Source organism: Dromiciops gliroides, chromosome 1, assembly GCF_019393635.1.
Source record: "Dromiciops gliroides isolate mDroGli1 chromosome 1, mDroGli1.pri, whole genome shotgun sequence".
Taxonomy (NCBI): domain Eukaryota; kingdom Metazoa; phylum Chordata; class Mammalia; order Microbiotheria; family Microbiotheriidae; genus Dromiciops; species Dromiciops gliroides.
In genome coordinates this window covers 351,980,859-352,001,503 of record NC_057861.1, presented here as the reverse complement: position 1 = coordinate 352,001,503, position 20,645 = coordinate 351,980,859, and the positions used below count along the sequence as shown (strand labels likewise).

The following is a 20,645-nucleotide window of genomic DNA, read 5'->3' as shown; positions in this document are numbered from 1 at the left end:
CATGATTGGTTTAGAGCTTTTTCTTTTGGTGTCTTAGACATTTTGGCAATCCAGTGAAAGCTTTGGAACCTTTCTCAAAATACTGTTTTTAAATAATTGAAGGAAATGCTATTTTTCAGTTAGAGGTGAGTGAAAATAAAAATGTCATTTCCTTCTTCCCTCATCTAAGTTTATAGATGATAGGTTAAGAACTCTGGGTTTAGTGTATGAATGTTGACTAAAAATAGATTTATCCATGGTTAGATTAGTGCCCCAAGAGTAAACTGGTAAAGTAATACAAAAGTATGAGGTAAAATCACTTAAGCTCTCTGTGCCTGTTTCCTTGACTATAAAATGGGGATAATAACAGCACTTGCCTCACAAGGTTGTTGTGAGGATTAAATGAGATAATATTTGTGAAGCACTTAGTATAGTACCTTTTACACAGTAGGTAAATGCTTGTTCCCTTCCATTCTTCTAGTATAACGAAAAGGACACTGAAAGGCCAGATCTGGTTTGACTGCCTCAGTCTCTAACTACCCCTGTGACCCTGGACAAGTCACCTCTTCTCTCTGGTGATCTCTAAAGTCTCTTCTGAAGTTCTATAATCATATCTTCCAACACTCATTTCACAGATGAAAAATCAGAGTTAAAGAGATTTGCCCAAAGTCATACAGCTAGTTACTTTGAGTGTCATGATTAGAACCCAGATAGCCTGTTTCCAAGTACAGTACATTTACAACTACCCTATATTCCTTCTTAGTAGCATGCAGTATCCCATGAGTCATGGCAAAGCATCTTATGAGCTCATACTCTGGCAAAACACATAGTAGCTGCCTTTGAGGCAAGTAGGTGGCACAATGCATAGAGTGCTAGGCTTGGAGTTAGGAAAATCTGAGTTCAAATTTGACTTCAGACAGTTAGTAGCTGTGTGACCCCCCCCCCCCAGTTTCCTTAATTGTAAATGGGGATAAAATAATAACTGTACCTCACAATTGTTGTGAAGATCAAATAAGATAATATTTGTAAAAGTACTTAGGACATCGCCTGGCACATAGTAGATACTTAATAATTGTTTCCTTCACTCCTTCCTTCTACCAAATTTATATACTATATATACACACATATATGTATACACAACACATACATACACACATGTATATACATTTATATGTATATATTTATGTATATATGCACACATACATATATGCACATACACATATTATGGAAAAAGGAAAACAAAATCTTATTAATAAATATGCATCATGAATAAAAACAAATTCCCACATTGGTTACATAAAAATGTTTCATTGTTCATCCTAAGTCTATCACTTCTCTGTCAGAAGGTAGATAATATTATTCATCATGGGTCTTCCAGAATTATGGTTGGCCATTGCAATGGTCAGTGTTCTTAGGTCCTTCAGAGCTGTTTGTCTTTACCAGGTTGTTACTGTGCAATTATTCTCCTGGTTCTCACTATCAGGTCATAAAAATCTTACCAGATTTCTCAAGAATCATCCCTTTCATCATTTACATTATATTCTTATATAATTTGTTCAGTCATTCCTAGTTGATGGGCACCTGTTAAATTTGAAGTTCTCTGTTCTATAAATCATTTTTGTATATATGGGTGCTTTTCCTTTTTGTCTGATCACTTGGGGATATAAATCTAATACTTATATCACTGTGTCAAAGAATCTGTGCACTTTAATACCTGTTTGCATAGTTCTAAATTGCTTTCCAGAATGCCTGGACCAATTCACAGCTCTACCAATAGTGGTTTAATATTGTTTTCTTGACCTCCCTCCAACATTTGTCACTTTTCTTTTTTGTCACTTTTGTCAATCTGAGGGGTGTGAGGTAGGACTTCAAAGCTGCTTAAATTTGCATTTTTCTAATAGTGACTTGGAGCATTTTTTCATATGGCTATTGATAGCTTGGATTACTTCCTTTGAAAACTACCTGTTCATACCTGTTCATATCCATCCTCTGACCATTTATCAATTAGAGAATGATTCTTATTCTTGTAAATTTTAATCATTTCCTTACATAACTTGAAAATGAGCCTTTGAGAGAAAGATAAGACCGGAGGGGGAGGGCGTGGGGGCGGCGGTCGCCCGAAAACCTCCCCACCGATCTCCCCGCCAGGCGACGTGCCGTCGCTCCCCTCCATCAGCTGCCATGAGCGAACGCCTCCGCCCCAGGAAAAGGAGAAGGAATGGGAATGAAGAAGACAGTCATCTCCCTCAGACCAAACGGAGTAGCAGAAACCCTGTCTTTCAGGACTCCTGGGATACAGAGACAGCACCCGTAACGAAAAACAGTAAAGAAAACAGACTAAGAGGAAACAAAGTGTTCTGTGCGTCTTCAAGCAGTGACAGTGGTGGTAGCAGCAGCAGCAGTAGTACCAGCAGCAGCATCAATAGCCCAGACAGGGGAAGTGTTCAAGAAAGCAGCTTAAACCAGATCATTACCGGATCCAGCCCCAATACCCCTCAGTCCTTACAGGAGCAGTCTGCACTATGCCAAGGCCCTTATTTCCACATCAACCAGATTCTGAAGGAGGCCCACTTTTATAGCCTACAGCACCGAGGACGGCCTCCTACATGATGAACTAGCAGTTCCTTGCCTTCTGTGAAGGGACAGCACTGTGCAGATTTGATATTTCAACTTAAAAAGTTTGTTAAAAAATTGCACAAAATATGCCTGTCGGCTTGTCAGTCTGTATTTGAAAGAACAGGTCAGCAGGCAAAAAAAAAAAAAAAAAAAAAAAAAAAAAAGAAAATGAGCCTTTAACACAGAAACTTGTGGCAAAGAATTTTTTCCCCACTGAACTGCTTTCTTCCTAATATTTTCTGGCTTCACCATATGCCCTCTCTTAAAAGCTTAATTTTTTCTATTAATATAAATCTCATTCTTACCTTTTCCCTATCCATTGAAAAAGAAAGCGAAACAAAACCCTTGAATCAGTATGAGTACTCAAGTAAAACAAATTCCAGAATTGGCCATGTCAAATGCCACATGTGTGTTTGCATATATCTATATCTTGATCACAATGGATGGAATGCTAGACTTGGAGTCAGGAAGACTCGAGTTCAAATCCAGTCTCAGACACTTACCAGCTGGATGACCCTGGACAAACCACTTGACCTTTTTCTGTTTTGATTCCCTCACATGTAAAATGGAGTAATAATAGCACCTACCTCTCAGGTTTATGGTGAAGATAAAATTAAATCTATTTGTAAAGCACTTTGAAAATCTTAAAGCATTATGTAAATTCGAGCTATTATGTATGTGTCTTAATTTGCATAATCTGTTTCTTGGAGTGCAGCACTTTTTCTTTACAAATCCTCTGGGATCATGGTCATTGCATTGTCCAGAGTTTCTCTTCCTTTCTTTATAAAGAGGAAGAGGGTGATGAGAGAGGAGGGCTCTCAGCCACAGTGTTCTAGATTTCATACAATCTTCTCTCCTCTTTCCTTTATCCATATCCCAGTCATGGGTCTTGTTTTTTCATTCTTTCATTTTAAATCCATCTTCAAGATTCACCTCAGTGATTAGAGATTGTTGTGTTTGTTTTTGTTCTTTACAACTAATTTGACTCATTCCCCCATCCATTCTTCCTTTCCCCCCCTCTTTCCCTGTTTAAGTGAAATATAGGTCTGTACCAGATTCTGCATATATTCCCCCAACCTTTGACCAGTTCAGATAAAATTGAAGTTCAAGTGTTGTCTACTCATTTTTTCTACCTTTTTTGTATAGTCATCTATTTGTGTACCCAAATTATGACAAAATTTTCATCTACCCTTCTTCCTTCATTACCTATTATATTCCTCTCTCTCCTCCCTTTCCTTTCATCTTTTAATATCATCAACACACACACACACACACACACACACACACACACACACACACACACACACACACACTCTCAGGCCCTCTGTCTTATTAGACTCCTGATGATAGGACTCTGAGGACACACATGTATCATTGCCTCACATTAGAATGTAAACAGTTCAGTCTTTTTTTTATACCTTGTGGTTGTTCAGTCATATTTATCATATTTTACATTTCTCTTGATTCCCCATTAACATTTCAGAGTATTTATATAACTCTTGTATTTTCATCAGGAATGGTTGAATGGTTGGAAATACTATATTTAAAAGTCCATTTTTTTACCCTATAGGATTATATTTAGTTTTCATTAGTAAGTTATTTTTAATTATAAATCAATATATTTTGCTTTCTGTAATATTGGATTCCAAGATCTCTCATCCTATATTATGGTGGCTGCTACATCTTGTGTGATTTCCCCTACTTCCTTGGTACTTGATTTCTTTCTGTCTGGTTGCTTGTGGTATTTTTTTGACTCTGGATTTTTGCATAATGTTCCTGGGGTTTTTCATTTTGGGGCTTCTTTCAGAAGATGATCAGTTGATTCCTTCTGTTTTAACTTTTTTCTTTGGTTCTAAGAGATCTAGACAGTTTTCCTTTATGATTTCTTGAAATATGATGTCTAGGCTCTTTTTCTGGTTCTACCTTTCAAGTAGTCCAATAATTCTCAAGTTTTTGATCATTGATTTGTTCTCTAAGCTGTTTTTGCTTTGAGCTACCTTACATTTTCCTTTCTTTTCCCCCATCTTTTGACTTTGTTTGAATATTTCTTATCTTATGTATTATCTTCTACTTGGTTCATTATAATTTTCAAGGTATCTGTTGCTTAGGTAAGCTTTTGCATTTCTTATGCCAAATTGTTCATTGTCTTTCCAATTATTTCCTCCAAAGCTACCATTTCTGGGTTTTTGTTTTGAGCATCTTTGTCAACATAATAAATAGCTCTTTATTGTGGGATTTTTTTTTGTTTACTCATTTTTCCAGTCTAACTTCTTAACTTCAGACTTTGTATTAGGAGGACCAGGTTCTGCACACTTCTGGATAGAATGGCTGGGTCATACATAGTTCTGTTTGTTTTTCCTTTGATACTCATGTTGCTTACTTGGATATAATGAGTTGTATTGTTTGAAGATTTTAGGGGCAGCTCAGACTGAGGACCTATAAGCTTTCAGTGTGCTTTTCTTAATCTAGCCCACCTGAAATTGGTGAAGTCTGAGTGGTGCCTTCCTTGTCTGAACTTTGCAAATTTCTGACCTTGGTTTGGGTCTGAGCTTACTACTAGTTGGAATTCTAGTTGACTGCTGTTGGTTTTGGCTATCCTCAATATATTGGAAAGTTATATAGGTTCTGAAGAACAAAATTGCAGTCTCCCCTTGGTTCTAGTTTTCTTGTCATGGATATAATGCTACAGGTTTCATTCGAGGCTGGGGTTGGTTCTCAGACCTTGCTCTGTTCCTGTGACCAGAGCCAACTTGTTCCTTACTCCATACACAGCCCAGGGACAAAAGCTGCTTCTTTCCCTGAATGACCACACTAGTCACAGGTTCTCTCCTGGGCTGTCAATCAGTACCCGTTTCTGGTCCCTCTACAAGGTCATATTCCTCTTTTGCTCGACCTCTTCTTGCACTTGTATACAGCCACAAACAATACTTCCTTTGGTTCCCAGTTTTGAAGATTATACTTGGGTGTGCTCCTGACTGGACTTTCTCCTGAGGGTCTATAGACCTTCCTGCTTGTATCTATATTCCTACCTGGACTTGAAAAATGACTCACTGGGATTTTTTTCCCCTTGGATTTCCCAATTAAGACTAAGTCATTTGTATTTTCTAGATCTTTGTGGAGTAGTTATGGGGGAGAGCTGGATGTACTTCTTCATTCTACCCCATCAGTTTGGATATACTGTCCCATGTTTCAGTAATTCTAAGAATATAAGGAAGAAAAAAAGCAAGCAAGAATTTATTAAGCCTACTATGTGCCTGGCACTGTGTTATGTGCTTTTCAAACATTATCTCATTTGATCCTCACAACAACCATGGTAAATAACTGTTATTATTATCTCCATTTTATAGTTAAGGAAACTGAGACAAACAGAAGTTAAACAATTTGCCCAGGGTCACAGAGCTAATAAGTACGTGAGGCTGTATTGATCTTAGGTCTTGCTAACTTTGAAGCATCAATGCCTTGGTGGATAGAGTACTGGACCTGGGGATAGAAAGGCTTGAATTCAAATATGGCCTTGGACACTGACTAACTGTGTGATGATGGGCAAGTCACTTAACCCTCATTGCCCTGCAATAATAATTAAAACCTTGTAGTTTTTCTATTGTCATGAGGCAGTAGATCACAATGGGTAAGGAACTGGCCCTGGACTCAGCAAGGCCTGACTTCAAGTGCTGCCACCACCACATACTAGCCATGTGATGGGGGTAAAGTCACATAATATCTTAGTCTCCCAAGAAGCTCTAAGACCCTTAGCTATCATGGAATTGCTGAATTTGAATGACACTAGGGAATCTCGACACAAGAGAAATTTCTTCATGACAATGAAATCACAGGCCCTAATGCCCACTGCTCCCCCCCCAACCCCAACATGATCGGCCTTTGAGAATCCTCTAGCATATAAGTCAAACATCTCTGGACAGATACCAGAAATGACATGCTAGCCAATTTAATATCACCAGTGTCATTTTATCTGCCAATAATGAAAGCCAGGGGCTCACTAAAGATGTGTGTGCTATTTAGAATGTAGAAAGATCATGTTGAATGATTTTTTTTTGCAGGGCAATGAGGGTTAAGTGACTTGCCCAGGGTCACACAGCTGGTGTCAAGTGTCTGAGGCTGGATTTGAACTCAGGTCCTTCTGAATCCAGGGCCAGTGCTTTATCCACTGTGCCACCTAGCTGCCCCCTTTGTTGAATGATTTTAAAAGACCAGAAGAGATGATTGCTGATCTTTTTAGTCCAATATGCTCAATAAAGTTTAATTTAATTCATTTAGAATGGTAGACTCTCAGAGCAGGACCTTAGCAATCCTCTAGCCTAGCCTCCTTATTTTATGGATGGAGAAAGTGAGGTAGAGTGGTTAAATGACACCTAAGACCACGTAACTGATTAGTGGCAGACAAAACTGCTATGAGAACCCAGTTCTCCTGACTTTCCCCTGTTCTTCCCATTATGCCTCAATTTTGTCTGACTACATCAGCCAATCTTCAGAAAAGGCTTTTAAAAGTTTACATTAAAATGTTGTGAGTAGCTGGTTTTACACCAGGGTATAACAACAGAGTAATAGCTCTTTATTGCAAATTGTTGAAAGATTGCATGATATTCTGTATATATATTTCCAGTAATAATGACTTAACTAATAATACCGTGGAAACTTTGCCACTTTTCCCTATGTGTAATTTCCTTGGGCCAGCAGTTAATCTTTACCAACCTGGGAGGTCTCTCAGCCTGATTGCCAATTTCAATGTTAAAATGAGACATTTTAGTGGGGGATTCAACTCAGATTATGTTTCCTTCTATCTGCAGTGACACCTTGAAATTTAGCTGCAAGAGCTATGCTTTCTCTACTGATGATGTTATGCCCACTGGATGGTTTGTCCTGTGAACAGTATCACTTAGCTTGTTTAAGCTCTGGTTCAGACCTCAGTGCTTTCGGGGATTGGAGGGCTAGTGAGGAGTGCTTTGGTGCCACTGGGGATGAAACAGGCTCTGATGCAAAGAATCAGGTATCTCTCTCCATCCCAATTTTAATTTACCCATGAACATTTAGTTGCCTTCCCTGTCTCCATCTACCCCCTGGTTCAGAGTTCTTATCTGACCTGGATTATCTGGTTGTTTTGTGCCCACATTTTAAAGATCTGGTGTTTTAGTGGAAATTTATGCAGAGGATAGAGGCAGCTAACGTGCTAACAGACAGACTAGGAGGTTCAGGGTCAAGAGTGCTGGTCCTGGAATTAGAAGATATCTATACTCTAATCTTCCCTTTGACCCTGTACTAGGAGTTACCTTAATCTCTTGACCTCATTGTGCCTGTTTTCTCACCATAACAAAGGATGATAATCACCCTGGCACTTACCTCACAGGGCTGTCAGGAGAATCAAATGGGATAACCAACTGACTGACCAGCATTTATTATTACTATGTACTGGACTTGGCTCGGTGGATATCAATCAATCAATCAGCTAATTAGTCAATAAGCACTTGTTGAGCCTTACTAGGTTACTGTGTGCCAAACACTTTACTAAGCTTTGGAGATACAAGAAAAGAAAAATATGGTCCTTGGTTATAAAGACAAAAATAAAATAATCCTTGTCCCTGAGAAATTTACATTCTCTTGGGAGAAAGAACATGGACAAGTTTGTAGAAAATAGATCCCAAGTAAAAGGTAATTTTTGGGAAAGGGGCACTTGTAGCTGGGATGGGATATAAATAACATATGAAATGTGTTTAAAAGATGTAAATAATACACATAGAAGGCTATGTAACTATAACATGTTTTAAACTTGCACTTAAACTTGCTTAAGTTTCTTCCTCAGCAATTTATGGCTATCTCTTAAGTATCTTCTAGATAGAAATAGAAATATAAAGTACTAGCAGGTGATTCATCTGAGATTTCTACTGTCTAGGGAGTTGCCTTAGGTTATGAATGTTGAGCTCTATATGGCCTGAAAAAAAAAAGACAATCGACTGATTTTGGGGAAGCTCTTGGACACTGCAAAGAACTGTAGAATGGACAGAGCTTGCCTTGTGGTACAAGTGGAGGGGAGGTGTCTAATTGTGAAATGGGAGACCCTCTCCTCTGGCAAAGTCTGGGTAAGGATGGAGAGGAGGCTGTGATTTGGAAATGGTAGCTTTCATGCTGTTGGTGATGCCTTGGCTTCCTGAATGGGAAACTCATAAGAAGAGTTCCAGAGAAAGAAGCTATAAAAGTCCACTGAGATTCAACATGGACTTCAATTATTTAAATTTTGTCCAATGTCAGTCACAACATTGTATCAGCTAATTTTCTAGAGCTATTGATCAATATTCACTTTTACTCCTGTTAATCTTTGCCTTTTAGTAGGCATAGCTGTGTTCAAGTAAATGTATTCCTTGAGTGATAACCTCTACTTTTTACTCGCCCCCCTCCCAATTGATGTTATGTATTGTTGGGGCAGCTTTTATCTTGATTGAATGTAAAGCATTTCCAGAACAGGATTGCCTCTCTTCTCTTCCCCCAGGACTCTGCTATAAGAGAGCTAGTAAATATTGTTATTATTAATAATAATGGTGTTAATCATACTAATATTAGTAATAACAGTAATTGTTATTATTAATGAAAATAGCAAGTATATATATATATAGCCCTTTAAGATTTGAAAAGTCCTTCACATGTTATCTCATCTGCCCCTTACAACAACCTTGTAAAGTAGATGTGATTACCATCCTTGTTTTGTAGAGGAGGAAAACTAAGGCATAGAGAAATTAACTAGCTTGTTCAGGGTCACACAGATAATAACTATTTGAGGCTGGAGTTGAGTTCCATTAAGAGATCTTCAGCCATTTATAGAGCTTCCTACCTAGATGAGCTGAACAAAAGTTGGTTCACAGTGGTTACAGAGGGAGAATAAATGTTCCTTCACTTACTATTGGGCACATATCTCTTTTCAGCAGCTCTTTAGGGCTAGAAATAATTTAGGTTTGTCATACTGTTGAATTTCCTAATACTCAAAGGTATAAGCTGCTATCAAGTCTACAGGTGGTTATAGAAACTCCAACTATCTTCAGTTTCTGTAGTGCCAACAAAAAGCATTTGACAATTTTCCAGATTTGTTAGAAACTCTTCTGAATGGTTCCACAGGGAGACCCATCTGGATCAGAGAGGAACCCTGACACATGAAGCAGATCTTTCTGAATGAAAGTGCAGAAGACCTTTATTGAAATGTTTTCTTCGTGTCCTTGCCTTGCCTGTCTTTGCCTCAGACTTCTGGCTCCCTGGTTCTTCAGCAGGGTTAGAAAGTGAGTCACTGTAATTTCAGGAAGTGGAATTTTCAGTAAACAGCATATAATGTCTAATAAAACTAGAAAGTACAAATTAAGATCTACTAAAAAATACACATTCCTCTACATTTCTTCGCAGGCTGACTTGTCAACACCCAGGCAGTCAAGGACAACTCCCTATATGATTCTCTCTCCTTCCTTTTCTTCTTTCCTTCCTCTCTCCTTCCTTCCCACCTTTTTTATTTTATTTTATTTTTTTTGCTGGGCAATGGGGGTTAAGTGACTTGCCCAGGGTCACACAGCTAGTAAGTGTCATGTGTCTGAGGTCGCATTTGAACTCAGGTCCTTCCGAATTCAGGGCCCGTCCTTTATCCACTGCGCCACCTAGCTGCCCCTTTCCCACCTTTTTTAAAAAAGTAAAATAAATAAAAGTGTTTTAAACAGTAGCATATTTGTAAAGGGACAAACAAAAGATAAAATAACAATGAAAATTTAGAAGTTAAAATCTTTTTTGGTGAGATAATTTGATTCAGAGTGTTGTGCAAAAATAGGCTAGTACTTTAGGGAAAAATTGTACTTTGAGCATATGAGACTAGGATTCAGAAATGTTACTGAAAAACATTGTAGAAAATAGGTTTGAAGGTAAAAATCTTGTGCCCTGTATAGCTAAGCCATAAAGCTTTTTGAAACTTGATGTCATTTTTGTTTTCTAGAGATTACAAATGATAAAATCTTAGCAAAGAAATGAATAAAATTAATTTCAGAAAGAAAATGAACTAGATGTAAAGTTCATTTGGAGGTTTTGGAACATAAAAAAGCTAATACCAATAATATGTGGTTGTGGTGTGTGAAGTATTGTGTAGACGTGCATGTGTGTGTGTGTGTGTGTGTGTGTGTGAGAGAGAGAGAGAGAGAGAGAGAGAGAGAGAGAGAGAGAATCTAAAAGATCTGAAGCTCTAGCTCTTAAAGGAAAAGAATACATAAATTATAAATTTGACTTTGTGCTGAAATGGAAAGAAGGAAAACAGGACCTTTCCCACTAGAATAAATGAATTACATGGATTGTAGGAGAATAATTAACATTGAAAAGTGACTTAAAACATTAGCATAGGTAATCACAGAAATGAATGAAGGGATCATTGATTTAAAAACCCTAACATGGTGGTCTTGTGGAAATGACACTCTGGGGATTGGCTGAAGCTCTTTTCTCACTTGCAAACATAAGTAGTATCCTTTGAGCTCTAAGTCCTAGAAGAATGAAGGGCCAATGGTATTGATTTTATGGTGAAGTGAGCAATATCAAACATCTTTTGGATCGCTCCAAAATTGAGGAAATTTTTTGTTTGTTTAAAATATGATGGAGTCTCTGAGAGAATATGAAAGAAATGGTTTAGAGGTGGGTAGTTCTAGAAATTGTGGACTCTCCCTGGAGAAGGATATTTGTGTTTCTTTCTTTCTTTCTTCCTTCCTTCCTTCCTCTTCCTTCCTTCCTTCCTTCCTTCCTTCCTTCCTTCCTTCCTTCCTTCCTTCCTTCCTTCCTTCCTTCCTTCCTTCCTTCCATTGTTTCTTTCTCCCTCCCTCTCTTTCCTTCCTTCCCTCCCTTCTTCCCTCATTTCCTTCCTTCCTACTGATATGGGGTTGGGACATATCAGGGAATTAAGGGACTATTAAAATTTAAACTGGCCAACTAGCCATCAGGAGAGACACACCTAAGAAGTAAGGGGAGATTAAATTCTCTATCAGGAAAGTAAGTTAGGCATAGTTACTACCTGAGCTAGGAGACAGGGATAACTCCAGAGGTCAGGACTATCATTCCAAAAGAAAATTCTCCCTGACTTAGGAATCTTTCCCCCACCTCAACCCTAAAGGTAACTTTCCATATTCAGGTGGTCACCCCATCTGTCCCCTCACTATCCATTCTCTATGAAGGCTTTGGCCTCACTCCTGACCAGAGAGAAAGGTACCTCAGAGAGTCATATCTCTGAATCATCTCTCCTTGAGGTGAAGTCTTTGACTTCTCTCTTGGTCACTTTTTCTAAGCACCCAAATAAAAGACTATTTTATTCTAATGGGATTTGTGGAAGAGGTGTAATTCTTTAAAGAGGAACATTTAAGGAACTCCCCCCCCCCCCCCATTTCCCCCATGACCCTTCCTACCTCCCTCCCACCCTCCCTTCCTCCCTTCTTCCCTCTCTCCCTCCTCTCTCCCTCTCTCCCTCCCTCCCTTCCTTCCTTCCTCTATCCCTCCCTCCCTCCCTCCCTCCCTTCCTTCCTTCCTTCCTTCCTTCCTTCCTTCCTTCCTTCCTTCCTTCCTTCCTTCCTTCCTTCCTTCCTTCCTTCCTTCCTTCTTTTTTTCCTTTTATGTTCCAAGCTCAAGAGAGAGAATAGTGTGGTAGTTGTAAACAGCAAGCTGGGATAGGTGTCAGAAAGTCTTGGGTTCACATGCTGTTTCTGACATTCACTTACTGTGTAACCCTGGACAGGTTACTTAACTACTGAATCCCTCAGGCAGCTGCTTAGAACTTATTTACTAAAACATAAATGGGTTGGACCTGGCAGTCAGGAATTTCCTATCTAGACTGATGAAAGAATCGATCCTTCTTATACACCTTAGCTTATAGTGAATGGTTTAAATGACCGGAAATATACTTTTCATGAACCAACTTGTGTGCGTGCCCAAAACGTTTCACACCAACTTTTCCCTGGAGGCTAGAATTCCTGAGGTCCTGTTATATGGCTTTCTCCTGTCAAGTCCCACCCTCTAAAGAGAGAACCATAGCTCATAATCCTCTGCTTGCCGTGGCCTGCTTTTGCTATTCTACTGGAATGAACATATTTGGTTAGTCAGTGACATACAAAGAAATTCTGAACATGACCCCTGACCTCTGAGAGTTGACAATTGTTTTGAGGAAATAAGACAAAGACATATAAAACGGACAATAATTTGAGACAGCTAATTATTTCATTTTCCAATCAAGTCATATAATGACTGCTACAGGAGTTGAGAGAGAGAGAGAGAGAGAGAGAGAGAGAGAGAGAGAGAGAGAGAGAGAGAGATGGGGGAGAGATCACTGCAGTAATTTCAGTGAGTAATCGCAGAGAGACCATTTAACTTTAATCTTCCAATTATATAGGTCTGATCATATTCCAAAAGGTTTAGTGATTTCCCACTGACATAGCTCATTTTAAGTCATGCTCCTTAGCTGAATTTTTGAAGACCTTACGCAATCTGACTCATACTTTACCAATGTTTGGAAGTGGAAGCTTTGCCTCTGCTTACAGCTAGCCAGAGTTCCTTGTGCTTCAAACGATTTCCTTGATTTCTGGTTCCTGTGCTTTTACACACATCATTCCCCTTCATATAACTCTTTTGTCCACCTTTTACTGTTTAACTTCTGCCCTGTCCTTTAAGGCTCAACTAAAATTCTGTCTCCTCAGTGAAGTCTTCCTTGATCTCCCAATCTGGTAGTGATCACAATCTTATCTGAATACAGAGCACTTTCTAATTTTTATGTACTTATCACACCCTTCTTTGCATTATATTTATTTTCTCCTTTTCTAGAATGCAAGCTTCCTCAGAGAAAGGACTACATATATCCATTCATTTGTGTCTTCTCCCTTATAATTCCAGCAGGCTTAAGTTTTGTTGTTTTTTTTTTTGGGTGGGGCAATGAGGGTTAAGTGACTTGCCCAGGGTCACACAGCTAGTGTCAAGTGTCTGAGGCTGGATTTGAACTCAGGTCCTCCTGAATCCAAGGCCAGTGCTTTATCCACTGAGCCATGTAGCTGCCCCCAGGCTTAACTTTTAATAAATGTTGTTCAATGGATGTGAAGGAAGTGAACTTGAATAAGATTTGGATCAGGAAGAAGAAGAGAAATGGCTCCCTGGGCAGAGAATCATATGCACCTTTTGTGTAATGCATAGAGAATTATAATGTTTTCTGTTCATGGAGAGGAGAATAGATTATCCAAAATGGAGGCTATATATTTGTCTTTCACATATAGTATGATTTTAAAGACAAATTGATCATCATTTTGTTTTCCTTAAGATAACATCAAAATTAAATTTAAATTACATTCCTATAGAGCACAGATGTACCAAATATTTCTTTCCTTTAATATTTCCAAACAAACTAATATTGTTCTTCATTGCTACCATGTTACCTTCACTCCAGTCACATCCACCCACATACTGTCTTTCCAAAACTACATTACAAAAATGTTGAACTTGAACTCATCTGATTTTTCTTAAGAACAGCTGGAAGCAAGTGCCAAACTCATGTTGGGCACAATTTGTGACACCGCTTAAGCTCTATAAAAATATTCATATTTATGCAGTTCTGTGCTGTGTAATCCACACTAATTTATATTTCCATGACATTGGTAATGACACTAATTACACAGTTGGCAGAGAGGCATGAAGTGACAGTCATGATGATTTTGTCAACAGTGGGGTGTTTGATTGTAAACTGTTTCCATCAAGACGTTCTCCAACTTAATTTATTTTTCCCTACCACCAGCAAAAAATAATAGCAGAACTCAAGTGAAATTGTGAAGCCCAGAAAATGCTCCACTCCATTAGCAACTAGAGGGGGATTCTGGGAGGAAGGAACATGCATTTGCCTCTGGCACTAATTAACAGGAAAGCAAAAAAAAATTTTTTTTCTGCTAGTAAAACTAATCTGAAACTTTTGGCAAGTACAATATCTTCAGTTGGTTGTCAGCATGGAGAGAGAGAGAGAGAGAGAGAGAGAGAGAGAGAGAGAGAGAGAGAGAGAGAGAGAAAGAATAGGCATTTCCTTGTGTAGCCTCATTGATTTTCAGTTGTCAGCAAGTCTAATTTTGCTTCCCTTCTGATTCTGATTCAGGTCTAAATGTCTGACTTGGACATGTGTCTATTGCTGCGCTGTATCACTTATCACAAGTTAGCTATTTCTCAGCTCTGCCCCAAATTTCCACCCCTCTCCTTTCCCCTAACTATTTCTTTCATGATCTCTATTCAATGACAGCATGATATAGTTGAAAAAGCATTGCCTTTGGAGTCAGAGGGCCTGAGTTTGAGTGTTTTCTCTGACAAAGTTTATAACACTGGATAAGACAAGGTTTTAGGGGACACAGTATTTTTCTAATCTCTAAAATGAGGGGGCTAGACTTGATGTCTTATGAGATACCTTCTTCGGCTGATTTTATGATTCTTGTCTCTTTATCCTATTTCATATTTAATATGAGCATATTTCTTTCCAATTACTGATTTTATATTGTTATTCTCCCTTCTAATATTGCATAGATCAACCATGGAAAATATTGTTATGGTGGACTAGACAGAGTGTTGGACATAGAATTAAGAAGATTTGGGTTAAGATCCTACCTCTAATACTTACTAGCTCTGATACTTGCTGACCATGAAGGAGTCACTCAACCTGTCTATTCCTCAGTCTTATTATCTACAAAATGGGGATAGTAAAACCTATGGCTCCTACTTCATAATATATGTGGAACACTTTAACACATTCCATAAATGGCAGCTTGGGGTATTACTTCAGGGTCTGGTTTCTACAAAGAACAATTTTGTATTAAGTTCATCACTCACAATAGTGTGAGTAGAATGAGTTTAACTTCCTCTTTTAAGTCTTCAATGTGCATGAGATTATTAATAGCACAGATGGTAACAGATGGTATTTGAGTTAAAACAAATCTTAAGTCAGAAAAAAACAAGTCATTTTTTTTAAAAAGCAAATCAACACTATTTCTCAAATTGTTTTCTACACCTCATTATATGAAGAAGTGAGAAAAAACTGGAAAATCTTTCAGTATCATACTGAAAGATAGTTGCTTTGATGCAATATTTGCTTGCGTTTTGATTTTTGTGGCTCTGTGTGGTCAAAATGGGTTAGGTCTCTCAAAGGGAAGTTGCAACAAATGTACCCAAATGTTTGAAAGGAGAAAAATTACTTTTCTAGTGCTTCATGTTTTTATTTTTATTTTTTATTTTTCTATAACATATCAAGGAGAAAGCTAATAATTAATGAGCCCATTAATTTCCAAGTAGTCTATTGAAAATGTTCACAAAGCTGATTTTAGTAGGTAAATGAGGCCTTCTGTATGATAGTAGTAGGCTTCTACCAGTTGCAGACGACCATGGATCAGGGCCTTGAAGAGCCACAGGCCACAGTGTGGCTGTGCAGTCCGATACGGGAGCCGCAGCTCCTGCCGCAACGAGGACATCGGAAAACTGTGCTTTCTGTTGCTTGTAGGTTCCTGCGTCTCATTCGTTTTTCTTCTTCCCAAGCTTGAAGGCCCATCTCAGCTGCGCGCAAGCTGCTCCTGAGTACTGAACTCCATCAGATGTAGTCCTTTGCCATCTCCTCCCAGCTGCCGATGTTTATTCCCAGAGCCCTCAAGTCTCGCTTGCATACATCTCTTACCTTCATATATATACACACACACACACACACACACACATAGATATATGTGTGTGTATATGTATATATGTACATATATGTATATACATATATATTTGGAATACACACACATATATATTTTTATATATATTTTACAAGATGTTTTTCATATAACAAAAAATTATATTTAAAAAAGAGTTTTCAGGGGCAGCTAGATGGCACAGTGGATAGAGCACTGGCCCTGGATTCAGGAAGACCTGAGTTCAAATCCAGCCTCAGACACTTAATAGAGCTATGTGACCCTAGGCAAGTCGCTTAACCCCAATTGCCTCACCAAAAAAAACAACAAAAAGTTTTCAAAGCCTTTTCCCTAGAATTACCCTATGGAGTAGGTAGTATGAGTATTATTGTCCCCATTTTACAGATGTGGTGATCTTACATTCTTAAATTTACCCTCCCTAATCTTTGCCCCCCACCCCTCCAGATTTATTGCTTTCCATCTATAACAAGCTGACTGAATCATCCCTGGAGGAATCTTGCAAAGCTGGCAACTTGAGAACCAAAGGTGCTTAATGAGAAACTGAGTTGGTTCCCCTTCCTTAACTTTACTCCATGTCAGAAGTGGGTTGAGTGCTCTTTTGGTACAAGAGTATTTTCATTCTCCAAGTGTTTTTTCACTTCTTTCACACACCCCCATCCCCTCTACTCCCTGCCCTAGAGATGGATGTCATTGGGCACAAATATTTATGTGTGTAAATATATCTATATCTATATCTATATCTATTTGTATGTGTGTGTTTATATCTATCTCTGTCTGTCTGTCTATCTACCTACCTGTCTGTCTATCCACACACCATTCTCTACATCTTAATTTCTCATATTTACAAGTCTTCACACACACTTCTCCTAAACCAATGCTTCGTTCTCATTGTAACCTCCAGTCACTCTATCCTTCGGTGTTCTGCCAATTGATCATCATTTCTGCTCTGGCCTCATTTCCCTCATTTCAAAACTGTTACACTATAGTTGAGAGTTCTAAGCTTTATCTTACTTTCCTTATGCTCCATATGATCTCATTTGTTCCTCTGGGTTCATTTATTATCTCTATAAAGATAATTTCCAAATCTCTATATGTAGCTACAGTGTGTCTCCCTAATTCTAGCCCAGATTACCAATGCACAAAGAAAATTCGTCTCCTTGAGATTTAAAGTGAGTTTTTTGGGAGGCGGTGAGAGGAGAATCCAGTTAACTATAATTCCTACACTTTGTCTATATTAACAAACATTTTTTAATAATAAACTTCTGGAGGTCAGGAAACAATCCTATATTTTGTGTGTTTACTGCACCTGGCACAATGATTTCCATTAGTAAATATTCAGTAAGTTTGATGAATGAGTAAATGCTAAAATGAAGTATTCAAGGACCAATCTAATAAACTTTTTGGTTAACAGTTATTATCTAGATCATTTGGGAGTTTCCAAGTGAAAATGAAATAAAAATGCAAGTCACTGCAGTGATACAATGAAATGCCAAAAGTATTCAATCCAAGATGATAGAGTGTCTCTGACAACACCATTCCTAATGCTACCCTCAAAACTTGTCCCTTTGAAAGCATTATATTGAAAGGGATAGCTCAGGGTCTCTAGTCTGTTATTGCCCTTCATACTCTGGTATCTTCTTCTTCTTCTTCTTCTTCTTCTTCTTCTTCTTCTTCTTCTTCTTCTTCTTCTTCTTCGTCTTCTTCGTCTTCTTCGTCTTCGTCTTCTTCGTCTTCTTCGTCTTCGTCTTCATCTTCTTCTTTTTTCTTGAGGGGCAATGAGGGTTAAGTGACCTGCCCAGGGTCACAGAGCTAGTAAGTGTCAAGTGTCTGAGTCCAGACCTGAACTCAGGTCCTCCTGAATCCAGGGCCAGTGCCTTATCCACTGTGCCACCCAGCCACCCCACTCTAGTATCTTTGAAGTACTGGGGCTTATAGCTGCTGCTCTTCAATTCAATGGTAGGAAAAAGATGGTAATCACAATATGGTATCATGAAATTTTGCCCAGTCTTGTATGATCTCCAAGTAAGAGCTTTTCTTACTGAACTAATGAATTACTTAAATATAGAATTCTGTATGAATTGTTCTTTGGAAAAGGAGTAGCACACACAAAGTGAGATAATAAAAATAAATTATTAAAAATTTGAGAAAAAAATTCCAGGATATTTTCTTCTAACTCCTTAGTTAGGCATTCACAATTAGACTTCAGCCTCCTTTGTAGTCTTATCTCACAACACCCCTCTTTACGTACTTTTGTTTCCCCTAAATTGGACCACTTAAAAGATGGAAGGAAGAATTAGAGACTGCAAAGGTTGCTGGCCAGGACATATTAAAATACTGGGATGGGGCTATAATTCGGAGAAGATAATGTCCTCACCCTCTGATTTTAGCATTTGTGTTTGCTTAAACTCATTTTGATAGAAAACACAGTATTTTGGTTTCCCCAAAGTACTGTAAAGTCTCAGATGCACTTAGTGGTATAAAATCCTGAAATGGTTTTGGAACTAAAATTCACATGGGGAATGAGGCATGGAGTTACATGGAATTTTTGATTCTGTATCAGAATGAGTTCTTTGATAGAAATTTGGCCCTTGGCGATTAAGAAGTCAAGGTGAGGGACAGCTAGGTGGCTCAGTGGATAAAGCACTGGCCCTGGATTCAGGAGTACCTGAGTTCAAATCTGGCCTCAGAAACTTGACACTTACTAGCTCTGTGACCCTGGGCAAGTCACTTAACCCCCATTGCCCCACAAAAAAAAAAAAAGAAGTCTAGGTGCTACATTTTTATCAAACTTGTCCAGTGCTTTCCCCCTTTATTCCTTTGATTGCATATATTTTTTTTTATCACAGGGTTTTTCATTTATTTATTTGTTTGTTTGTTTATTTATTTATTTATTTTTGGCAAGACATACACTTTATTGCTATTAACCAGAATAGTTGAAAGTTGCTTTTAAACATCATTCCCAAAATAAGGTATAAACATATTTCTGTTAGAATATATTTTAAAACATTTAAAAAATAAGATTTTGAGTTCCAATTTTTTCTCCCTCCTTCCCTTGCCTCTCCCCTCCCCCAGACACAAGCAATATGGTATAGGTTATACATGTATAATCACATTAAACATATTTTTGTATTAGTCATGTTGTGAAAGAAGAATCAGAACAAAAGAAAAAAAACTCAAAAAAGAAAAAAAAGAAGAAAAAATAGTAGAAAGAATATGGATCAATCTGCATTCAGATTCCACTGTTCTTTTTTCTAGATGTAGAGAGAATTTTCCATCATGGGTCTTTTGGAATTGTCTTGGATCAATTATTGCTGAAAGGAACTAAGTCTATCCCAGTTGATCATCACACAATGTTGCTGTTACCTTTCCTGAAGCCTTCTAAATTATCTCAAGTTGGAAGATTGTGTCTCTCTGTCTTTTTGTAGGCTCTGTAGCTCCAGAATCCATTTAGCAGCTTGATTTAATGTCGTTTCTGAGGGAAACTCAGGAGAACTCAGGAAGCTTCCTGACTTCTCTGTGCCATCTCATCTCTGTCATACATATGGATTACAAAGAAAACTAATTATATTAGAAATAATTATCAAAACATTCTTTAAAACAAGTTCACATGGAGACCCCAGGTTAAGAACCCCTACTCCGTGAGTTCATTGTGGCCTGATGTATACAACATTGGACAAAAAGATACTAACATCCAGAGTATACTTAATAATCAGGATTTCTAACCTACACAAATCTCAGGCTCCTAAAAAAGCCCCCAAACCATAGCCTAACTTGGGAAAAAATAGTATGTTGAATACACTTACCCCAGAAGAAAAAAAATATGGTTGAAGTAATTTTTTTTAGAAATATGCATCTTAGTACCAAATTCATCCAATTGAGGTTGAAGATTAATGTCTTCCTATAAACAGATGGAAATACCCCCAGCCCCTGCCTACTTGTGATGTTTTTGCCTCTGGGAATACAATATCTTTAAAAATTGCTACCTTCAAGGAAAAGGATTCTATAGCTATGTGACCAAATGAAACCTGAAATACCTCTGTAACATCACCTCTTTTATCTGTCCAATTAAGGCAAACTAATCTAAACACTGGACTCCCAAATCTCCTTTATTCATCTGTTTGTGCATAACCCCAGCATTTGTGAATTCAGTCTGACTGGTGGGGATAAAAGTCAAACTTGTCCTCACCTTCCCCTCTGGTGACAAGGGAAGGAATTGCCTCCTTTTTCTGTGACCTTCAGGACTGTTTTGAGAGTCTCCCCAAACAGAGGTATCATCAGGAGAGAGCAGATGTTCAGTCAGTGCTTTCAATACCAGAAGAAACAGTCTTTACTTGGACTTCAGCACTAACT

General features: G+C 38.2%; 1 protein-coding gene across 1 annotated transcript; it reads left to right on the top strand.

Moving 5' to 3' along the window:
- Window positions 1-2,102: 2,102 nt before the first annotated feature.
- LOC122735050 (protein FAM104A-like) lies at window positions 2,103-2,680 on the top strand. Its single transcript, XM_043976301.1, has one exon. It carries the CDS (start codon window positions 2,161-2,163, stop codon window positions 2,587-2,589), a length of 429 nt encoding a protein of 142 aa, XP_043832236.1. The 5' UTR covers window positions 2,103-2,160; the 3' UTR covers window positions 2,590-2,680.
- The last annotated feature ends 17,965 nt before the right edge of the window (window positions 2,681-20,645 follow it).